The sequence below is a fragment of the Nicotiana tabacum genome, chromosome 10 (assembly GCF_000715075.1).
Source record: "Nicotiana tabacum cultivar K326 chromosome 10, ASM71507v2, whole genome shotgun sequence".
Classification (NCBI taxonomy): domain Eukaryota; kingdom Viridiplantae; phylum Streptophyta; class Magnoliopsida; order Solanales; family Solanaceae; genus Nicotiana; species Nicotiana tabacum.
This window is the reverse complement of record NC_134089.1, coordinates 49,275,260-49,286,242: the sequence shown is the minus strand read 5'-3', so window position 1 is coordinate 49,286,242 and position 10,983 is coordinate 49,275,260. Positions and strand designations below refer to the sequence as shown.

Here is a 10,983-nt window from a genome sequence, read left to right as displayed (position 1 = left end):
CGGCCGACCCAACCCTGGAGATCCAACACCGCACCAGGGTAGATCGCTACGGCTGAGAAAAAAGAGAATCAGAGTTAGATGCTTGAAGAAATATCGCCATAAAGAAGCAAAGGAAGATCCAACAATACGTTTACTTACGCCTAGCGTTCCACTTCTTAGGGAACGCATCTTTTCCACTGGAATCAGGTCAGATATCCTCACTTGGACGAATCGGCTTATCCATCCCTCGTCCCCGAGCTCCTCGGTTCAGGCAAAAAGGGATCTCAGGGCTCCACAGCGAAGCTTGATTAGGCCCCCACGGAGAAGACGGGGACTATACATCCGGATTATATGGTTAGGGGTAAAGGGAATCTCCTCTATCATGTTCGAGTAATGCCTGTTCATATAAACCACACGCTAGAACGAAGGATGAATTTGGCCCAGAGTCACTTGATAACTCCGGCAGAAGTCGAGAATCAGGGGGTCGATCGGGGGCGAGGATGGCCCCACCGGCCCCGAGGTAAATGGGTAGGTGTATACACTTAGACAACCGACTTTATGAGCCGTAATATCTTCCTCCCGGGAAGGAATCTCCACAAGCACGGTATCCCCTAGCAACAGTCAGCCCTCACTCTCCCGACATCCGTTATCGAGCTAATATACCGAGTTACAGGCTCGCGATGCCCTGGATTCGAGAAAGGTCTCCCTACCTTGAAGTTGGAGGTCATCGCAAAAGATCCTGGGATGCATTCCTCAGCACAAAGAGGAGTAGCCACTTCGCCTTGAGAGAAAAGCGAAGAGGATGAACCCGCAACATCCTGGGAAGTAGAAGTGGAAATTTTTGCCATCCTTGGAAGATTCTGAAGGAAGAAAAAGAGTTGCGTTCCTGAAAAGGAACAAGATCAAAGGAAGAACGAACCTTATTTGGGGTTTTGGGCACGATATGGGGTATAGAAAAAAAAAGAAGGGGAGTATTTATAAAAGCACTGTGTGCACATTGAAGGAAGCCAAAAGGCAGCCAACCACCGCAATCAATGCGGAAACCTGCAGGAACAACGAGTGTTGCATCTTGGCACCTCCCAGTCGTCGCCGATTGCAAGAACATCGAAGGAAGCAGAAATTCGGGATCGTTTCTTATCGTTTCTTACCGCTTTCACTCTAAGAAACGCGGAGACTATCTGTATGTGGTAAATCTGGGGGCCCGATTTTCCCGTCATTAGGTCGTCTCGCGGTCATACTCTTCGAGGCTCAAAGCCAAGGTCGAGACCCACCCTCGGGGGTCGTCGGGTACCGGCCCCGGAGGGCCTTACGTACTAACGGCTATAGTATGCGGGAAGGGAATTCCCAAAGCACACGGCTAAATCTGACAAAACTAACCTATCCGGGGCCTGTCTCAAGGTGTCACGTCCAGCCGTCCCGTCTCCATGCCTTTACAGTTAGGAGTGTTCATGGTTCGGTTTGGATCGGTTTTTCTCTAAAAAGAAACCAAACCAATTAAGTCGGTTTTTCAAATATTAGAACCAAACCAAACCAAGTAAGTCGGTTTTTTCTGGATTCGATTTATGTCGGTTTTTTCGGTTATTTGTCAGTTTTTTCTTAAATATACGACATACACTACCAAACACACATTTCGGTGACCACATTTTCAACGTAACAGTATCAAATCAATTGCCCTTTGAGAAATATATTATTTACCAAGATATATTGATGATAATTGAATCAAATAGTGATAAATAATTTAAGGACTCAATTTAAAATATATTATTTTTAACATGAAATAGATTCTTACACTTAACAAAAGAAAACTACCAATTAAACTAGAATGTAAAGGTAAAGAACTGTACTAAAAGTGCAAACGATTAATATTTACTATAAATTTTTTAAAACTTTGTATAGAAGTATACATATATATAGGTGTAATAATAAATTTAAAATAGCTACTCCTATATTCGGTTTGGTTTGGCTTTTTTAAATTAAAACCAAAACCAAACCAAATTTGATCGGTTTTTAAATTTTAAAACCAAAACCAAACCAAACCATTATCGATTTTTTTGGTCGGTTTGGTTTGGTTTTCGGTTTGGTTCGGGTTTTCGAATTTTTATGAACACCCCTATTTACAATTAATGCATTTTGTACTATAACAGGATTCCCCTCCTATATAAAGGGGATCCCCATCACTTTGTAAGGCTCGGCTATTACTCCAACTGCTCTACACTAGATCAATAACAATTTTCTCTCTCTCTTTTTTCTCTCTAACTTACTCGCCCGAGGCTACTTTTTATTTATTGCTTTCATACTTGTTCTTCTTTTATTGCTTGATATTGGCCATAAAGAGCCTTCTTTAATTATATCCTAACTGTTATTTCCTTCCTGATTATCCCCGACGGGTCGAACTCGAGCCCAAGCATTGACCTCGAGCCCCTCATCGGCCAGTCCGAGGCCCGGGTAGCAAGCCCCTCGGTTTGATTACTGCCCTGTTTTAGCTTGTATTTCGTCGATTAAACTTCACACATTTAACATCCACTACTCTAACAACTAGCATAAAAATAGATGACGTATTTTTAGAGTCTCATTTACAAATTTAATTGTTATTACCATTTTCACGGAAAACACACACCTCGAGGCTATCACAAGTCGAGGTCGAAATTTGGCTAACATAGTGGTTATTCTCTAATTTATCTATTTTATTCCTTGTTTATCAATTGGCATTGGATTGAATCACATATCCTTAAAACCACAATACAAGTTTAATTATTACTCAAATTTTAGGGTAAACAAATTCATCATTCCCAAATAGAATATAACTGCGAGATATATCAACTGAATTTACTAAATAAGAAGAAAGCCCCACGTATTGGTATATGTAACTAGAACAGAAAGGTTGAGCGGAGATAAACAAGTTTGCAGTTGTGAAACATCATTATTGATTATTATCATTAGTTTATGCTTGATCGTTCTCCTCGGCCAACAAAAGATGATCGCATTGCCACCAACAAGAAGATTACAAGTGCTCTAAGCACCAAACACACCCACACAAAAACAGAGGGAAGTGAATAAGAAGAGAGATGAACTCACTGACTCTCTGGAAACCAGTGAGATCTTCATATGTGACATGATTTTTGTTGCACCTTTCAATTTATATTCCTAGCTATATTTTTCTTCTTTCGGTTTGTGTTACTTCCATTCCATACAAAAGGGCAGATATACCTTAGTCCGTGTGGTATCACAGGACACTGCCTCATCGAATTTGTTTACTAAATATGTATATATAGATAATAACCGAAATGAAAATATTGTGTGTACATATGAAAAATGACACTGCTTGTTATAGTGATTTATTCATATTTAAATGTTAATATTGCTTACGAAAAACCTTAGGCCTCATATACAAGTATTGACATAAAGCATCGGGATTTCACTCTTGGCATTGTTGCGTAACCTTGAGAGACCAGGAGGAGCAGCAGTGCGGGATCCAATTTTATTTTTTAGTTTGAAATCGAGCTCTTTAAACTTGTTATGATAAAGTTCATCTGTTCCTTGGAACACTCATTCCATTCTACTAAAGACGACATGTATTTGTCTACTATATCCATAAATTGCAAGTACATCACTTCCAGACTTGGCAACGCATTCAAAAAGGGAAAAAACAAAGTAAAATTGCTTTTCTGCCACCCTTTTGGTGAGTAAATGTGTATCAGAAATCTGGAAATCAAAAGGCTTGTGGCGAAACAAATACAGCTGGGAACTCAAGCAGCACTTTCTATTTCTATAATTTCACAAATGTCATGAACTTGTACATCTCATCCTTCCATCATCTAATTCAATTCAGAATCTTTCTTCTCTAATAACATGTCGAACTCTATCATTCAATTTTCGCTACTACCACACCAGGGATGCTGCTCTCAGCAACAGTCTCCCTTACGAACCTGCAAAAGAAAGCAAAATTTATGCCATGTCTCCATCAAACAATCAACACTATTGTGGATACAGAAAGACAGCAGATATTAAGAGGAAGAAGGGAATACTTTTCCAACTTATCTCGAGATGATTGCAAGACATAGACAGCAAGGATGAAGGATAGCATGACCCCTGCTTGCGTCATAGCAATAGATTAATCAAATATATAATAACCAAGAAAATGTGGATGTTCTATGAACTATAATTCAACATAGAAACAGTATTTATTATGTACTGACACACTTCTATATCTCATTAAAGAATAACTACTACTATCTACAATTTTGGCTCCCAAAAAAGAATGATGTCTGATGACACTACTAAATCAGGAAACATACTAGCAACAGTACCAGCATACATGGTGTGCTACATTTAGATGGAATTATGATGAAGCTTGCGAAAGTCAGTAGAGCACTTCAGCTAAGCATGTGTTTACCTGACCCGAAGAGAACGTAAAATCCTGAAGCCACATCTATCTCTGACTGCTCTTCCCTTAAATTAATGAAAACATATTATAAGAAAACGAAATAATAAAAATAAAATAAAAATTAAAACTGTAAGTCCAAAGGTAAATTGTTTAGTGCAAATTTAAAAAGTCAAATAAGATGACTAACGAGCTAGAAGAATCGCCAAAGGAATCATTAAATAATACAGGTAAGGACGCAATCAATTTATCAGCCTAAAAGAAGTTTATGGTTAAGCCAAAACATTTCCCTATTAAAGTTGCTTATATCATCTTCATCTTTCAGCGAAGAAGATAAGAGAGAAGCTTTTAGCAGCAAAAGCAGGAAAAACCCAGTATAGTGCTCAGCGATACATGTAGGAGCATTTGCAGTCTGTGTGGTTTATGCTCTTGTCGAAACAAAAATTTAAAGAGCCAGCCCACCAAAAGAAAGGTAGTTGCTCTTATAAACCAAAACCTCCAATGAAGCTGGACAATCTGTGGTTCCACCAAGCAGAACAACTTTAACAGTAAGATCCTTAAAGAAGATCACGGCAGACCAGTCTGTTATTTCCCATTATGCTCCCAAGATATGATACTCTCAAGTTTCTCAAGTCAGTTTACTCTCAGTTTCACCACCTCTGCACTGCAACCATGCCGTTAACCACTCACACAACATCCATTAACCACTTTTCCGTCCTCCTTTACTTCCTCCATTGTCCTGGTTGACACACTGACTATCCAAGCTAGGACAATAACGGACTAATAAACAATATTCAGAATGTTTCACGTGACATATGAAAAATCACATGCTTAGGATTCCCAAAAATGACAAGCTGAAAATCCAACCAGCCAGCGACTCTGAAGGAAGAGTAAGTGCCTAAATGGAATCTATTTTTCATGTTGCAGGTGATTCAGAATGATCACAAAGTTGAATCTTCCAGTTCATTCATTATCAAGTGTCTGTTGAAACTTATTGCAGAGAACAGGCCACATATATTATCAAAACTTTGCTAGAAAGATTAATTTAGAGGTTTAGAGGAAGTTACCATGTATATCTAGCAAGCACGTGCTTGGGCCAGTGTTGTGGATCCCAAAATTGTTTACCAATATCAGGATGAAGTTCAACATCTGTCCATAAATACATCAGAACTTTTCAGATCAGTAAAAGTATTCGTTGGAAAGCAGACAAACGGATGTCAAGCGTTCACCATGTTTTCTGGAACATCGTGATAAACCATTTATCCAATAATAGTGAATAGGAGAAGTGAAAAGTGAGAATCTTAAGCTTTTCTTCAGTCAATTAACTTGATGAAGGCCATTCAAGAAGTCTTCAGTACTCTTATGTATGGACAAAAGAACTTAATTTGTTCTTGGACCTATGTTGACTGAAGATTCTATGAAAAATGGTTCATGACTAGGTTGAAAAAAATTGTGAAAAGATAGCATTAAAGATAATGTGAAGGTAAAAACTTCTGCTCAGTGATGGAGCCACCAAATAGTGCGACAAACAACCTACATCACTATGTTGGGTGTATGATTAGAACAGTCTATTTTTATCGTCAACAAAAGATGAGTAATTTAAGTTGCGCACACAATGTACCTAATAGCCCGTTTGGCCAAGCTGCAAAAATCAGCTTATTTTGAGAAGTGCTTTTTTTTCAAAAGTGCTTTTCTCATAAGTACTTTTGGTGAGAAACAGTTTGTGTTTGGCTAATTAGTTTGAAAAGCACTTCTGAGCAACAATTAGTGTTTGGCCAAGCTTTAAAAAACTGCTTCTAAGTGTATTTTTCTCAAAAGTGCTTTTGGAGAGAAGCTACTTTTTTCTGCTTCTCCAAAACTGCTTCTGCTTCTTCTCAAAAGCATTTTTTTTCTTTCCAAAAGCTTGGCCAAAAGTGCTTTTGGTAAAAAAAAAAAAAAGCACTTTTGGCCAGAAAGAAGCTTGGCCAAACAGGCTATAAGTGTTAAACGACCAACCTTTTTTTCATTTCGTGAAAAAAAAAATTAATTAGTATACGTGGTGTTACTACTATAAACAAGAAGAGTATCACGTAAGTGTCAAGAAACCAGTGGATCAAAACAGAGTGGTATAAACTAGTAAAGCTATTAGATTAAAAAAATTCCGACAAGCTTAACAGAGAAGTCTGTCTTTTTCTTCCTTTATTATAAAAATTCTTTTCCTATTTGTTTAGTATGCATCGTTACACTTGGGGGCGGTGCTGGGATGAGAAAAGAATGTATCTACTAAAATTCCTGTCGATTGTAGTGCACCACCACCACTGCACCTTCCTATTGACAAGCTAGAAAAGAATTTGAAAGGAAAGAACACATACAGTGATGAGGCATATCAATGACTTTAGCAGTAACGCCAAGCAAATCACCTCCAGAATACCTCTGTGATAAATGAAAAGTTCATTCATTGCATGAAACACTAAACAAAACATGGAAATATATATTAAAGGGGTAAAGATAAAAGGAAAAATTTACAAAAAGAACATGCACCAAGATAATTGCGAGAAACAACATATATCAGCTAAGAAGTAAGACCTACTTTTCTACTTAAATACAGGCCTTACCAAATGCACATCAATCATTGGAACCTCAGAACTTTTCCGATTGATCACAAAGAGCCACGGCACGTGATATTTTTCTCTTCCAACTTGGAATGATCTGCAGATTGCTGACAATATTATAAAGTATTCACGAATTTCCAGAATTAGTTAGCAATCAGAATAACAATCAGGATAGGCAACTGGATAGACGCTGAAACTAAACAGATGTAATATTACCATGTTACAAAATAAATAGTCAGCGACAGCACTAGAAGAAACGTTAGACAATACGAATTTGCAACTGATGTCGCACTCACTGAGAGAAGAAATTAATAGTTTGGTTGACTATTTCAAAAGTGAGTGAAAATACCAAATAACTAAAACGTGCTTCTGTTCAAGCTATAAAAAGCATCATTCCTTTTTATATTGCTGACGATTGGGGGGGGGGGGGTTGTTAAAAGTGTGGATAAGCTAGAAAAAGGAATTAACTTCCCAGCAATAAGGAAACCATGTAAAGATAGGAAAGATGTCAGATTTGTTCATTGTCAAGAGTGAATATGTGAAGAGATGGAGCCCAAATTTCATCTCACACTAAAGCCAGCACAAACTTTCGTTCTGGCAAACCAACAAAAAGGATGTCAAGGAAGTCCTTAGTGGGAAAGCTATGATGCTCAGCTTAATAAAGGATTCTTGGCTCGTATATCAATGACAAGAGCTTCAACTTGCATTCCAAATTCTAAGAGGTGCTCATATATGGAGTATAATGATCTATGTTGCTCGGACTCTCCAAAAATGTCGCTGGATGCGTGTCGGATCCTTCAAAAGTAGTGTATTTTTGGAGGATCCGACACGGGTGCGGCAGCATTTTGGAGAGTCCGCACAACATAGATAATGATCACCATTGATTCCCTCATTATGGCAAAAATACAGGGCATCATCTCATTATTGCAATAGTATTTGTTCATACTAAGTTAAGGTTCTCAATACCTTGATTGCCTCATTTAAATTACCATCAAAACCTTTGGCAGAAAAACTAATCATCACATCACCTAGATATCAGCAAATTTTACTTCTGTCATACCAGGCGAAGTATCCAACAAATTTCTTTCCATCTTGTATAAGTTGAAACATATATTTGAAGATAAAGCTTATCATCCATGTCTCCATGATATACCCTAAGCAATATAGTTGTTGAGTTGTCTTAGCAAATATGTGGTATGCAGCAAATATGTCGTTTTCTCCACTTGTGGGATTTTACTGGGTTGTTGTTGTTGTTTGCAGTTGGAGACCGCACAAGAAGTAACATATAACTCTTGGAATTCATATTCTTTCCTTCCAGATATTTTTCCTGCTATATAAAGGGAGCCTTTCTTGCAAAGCTTCTTCATTTTTGGGACGTCCATTTCTTCATTTCCAGAAAGTGAGATGTACAAATAAAGAATTTGCAATGTAAGTTAGTTGAGAACACTGCCCATGTGCCAGAAGTTTTAACCTGTTCGTGTTATCTACATCAAGTAACCCTTCTTGAATGTCCACATTTTAAGCGGTTAGCTTCTCATTAACGGCAGCTAGACATGGAGCTAAATTTACATTGAAGTTAGTCAAGTTGAGCACCAATGGACAAGGTTGCTTGGGTTAGGCTACATAATAGCTAAATTTTGTAGCTATATTCCTAGCCAATACAAGAGTATCACATATCACATCAGTAAATATAACAATCAAGAAAGGGTACACAGATTATTTGGTCCTAAGGCAGTGTGCAAAGAATACTATTTGAAGTAGGATAATATCAGCTATATTTGAAATCCTATTGGGGAAAGGTAATTGAGAACTTTACACCCTAACCCTTTAAAACCTCTTACCAAATATTAAGTCACCATCTTGAAATCATAATCCATTTGCATTATGGCATGAAATCATATCTCGCACAGGGACATATGGTACTCCCCTACTTGGACTGGAATAGACATGGTAAGAAAATGACCGACGGTCAAGCTTCTTATTTTATTTTTTTGATAACCAGGGTGTTTGGCCAGCTCGCGCACACATCGACTAATTCCACGGGGATACCTGTTCACCTCCCACCAGCAACAGCAACAGATACCAAGCAACTCTATCCACTAAGGTTTGGATAGATGGGAAGAAATCACCTAGTATTTTTTTGACTCCGCTAGGATTTGTACTTGAGACCTCATGATTCTCACCCACTTCATTGACCACTAGGCCATACGGTCAAGCTTTTAGACCAGAATGATGACCTTAGTTAACAGGAAGTGTCACCAAAGTGAGCAAGTATGCCAGGTTTCGATTCAATATTGGCAACTGAGAGAGTTATCTTGGCTAAGTACAACTTCCTAGATAAATCTAGAACACGTAAGCCTTAACAAAGTACAAAACAAAACAATCACCTCAAACTAGTACTTTAACCCCAAAAGACATGCTCTTAGTCAGTGTTTCTACAAACAAAAAAAAACAATTAGTGCCAAGGTTCATGGGGCTTGAAGCAAAAAGCGAGAGGTGAGCCACACAATTTACGGATCATTTAAACTACTAAACATTTATGAATTTAGCACCATAACAATCAAATTGTAATTAAAATAATCATCAGCATTCAATTATATCACTGATATAAATATAATGCCTCAATGTTGAGACTCAAAGTAGCAATTGCTTCTCGTTTGGAACACTTTGCACGTCATTAGTCGAAGCGCACGACCCCTCGCTTCGCATCTCTTTATCGACACTGCTCCTAACCTAGCTATACTAGTAAGGGTAGATTCAACGTGTGTTTCATAGAGCCGACACCAACCATTTCAGATGGTAACATGAATGTGGAAGTTTCACATCACCATAATAAACTTCTAGGGCATAAGCAGACCGAATTGACACAAAAAAGAAAAGGGAAGATTTGTGTTTCATGAAGCTCACATCTTGTACGGATCAGCTCCAGTGTAACCAGTTGGTTTTGGAATCGGTATCAACACCTACACCAACAAATACAACCCCAAAAACATCCCATAAGCACTAACTAAGGAAATCAGCAATAAAATCCCAAATATTAACAACCCCATAAAGCATAAAGTAAACAAATTTGAGGGTAAAAATGAAAATTACCTCACGATTAACCCCAAAAATGGGACAGTGTTTTCCAATCATATCATGCCAAACAGTCCTTGACTGCAATTAATAAACAGACATAAAAACAAATTAAATCTCTACATGATATGTATGTAAAGAGAAGATATAAAATGAGAGAATTAAGGGTTGTAATTTACAGAGTGGTATTGACCCATTTTGCTCATTGGAACGATGTCACCGGGGCGGTAGGCCACACAAGCGGAAACCATTGAAATCATCAGTAGAAATACTACAATAAGGGAGTCAACTCCATGGTCAATCCCCATTTTTGTTGTAAAATACTACGGCCAGATTACGAGTGCAAGATGAGTTTACTTTACTCAGGGATCCAATTTTATGATTCTTGGAGTAATTGCTAAGATTCAGATGAACGACGCATACCCGCAGCTGTTGTAAAAGTTTTAATATGTATAAAGTTATAACGCTTCGAATTTTTTGTTGCTAAGTGCGCCTTCATTTGATCAAATACGTGGCATTTGATTTATAAGTCGTTCTTATCAACTCCGAGTTATAATTAAGAAGTCCCGTTTAAATTGCGATCGTATTTATCAATTGTCAAGCTTTTAGAAGGCCAAAAATATTTTTTTTTAAAATGTAACAAAGAAGTGATTTTGAGTACCATCAAAAATAATTTTTCAAGTTACAAATTTTAACTTCTTTCAAAAAGTAAAAGCAAAAAAATTAGTATTTTTTAAGATAAAAATATCCTTATAAAAAACTATATCTTTTAAATTATTCGTCATTAACTTAACTTTTCTATTTTTTTAGAATCCACCATCCGTTTCTTCTTTTCTCTGATATTCATGCTTTTCATTGTTCTCCCTTTTCATATATATACTAGTTTCTCGGCACTTGCGCTGCGTGTATATCGAGTCATATGATATAGTACTATTTTATAAAATAATACCAATATTA

The 10,983-nt window shown here is 37.5% G+C and overlaps 1 protein-coding gene across 1 annotated transcript; it reads right to left on the bottom strand.

Annotated features, from left to right (window-relative positions):
• Positions 1-3,528: 3,528 nt before the first annotated feature.
• LOC107813431 (uncharacterized) lies at positions 3,529-10,523 on the bottom strand. The gene is made up of 9 exons (XM_016638705.2): positions 10,206-10,523; positions 10,045-10,107; positions 9,859-9,914; positions 6,955-7,048; positions 6,712-6,772; positions 5,428-5,509; positions 4,373-4,428; positions 4,005-4,068; positions 3,529-3,905 (listed from the first exon to the last, which is right to left on the bottom strand). Exons 1-9 carry the CDS (start codon positions 10,332-10,334, stop codon positions 3,842-3,844), a joined length of 669 nt encoding a protein of 222 aa, XP_016494191.1. The 5' UTR covers positions 10,335-10,523; the 3' UTR covers positions 3,529-3,841.
• Between the last annotated feature and the right edge of the window lie 460 nt (positions 10,524-10,983).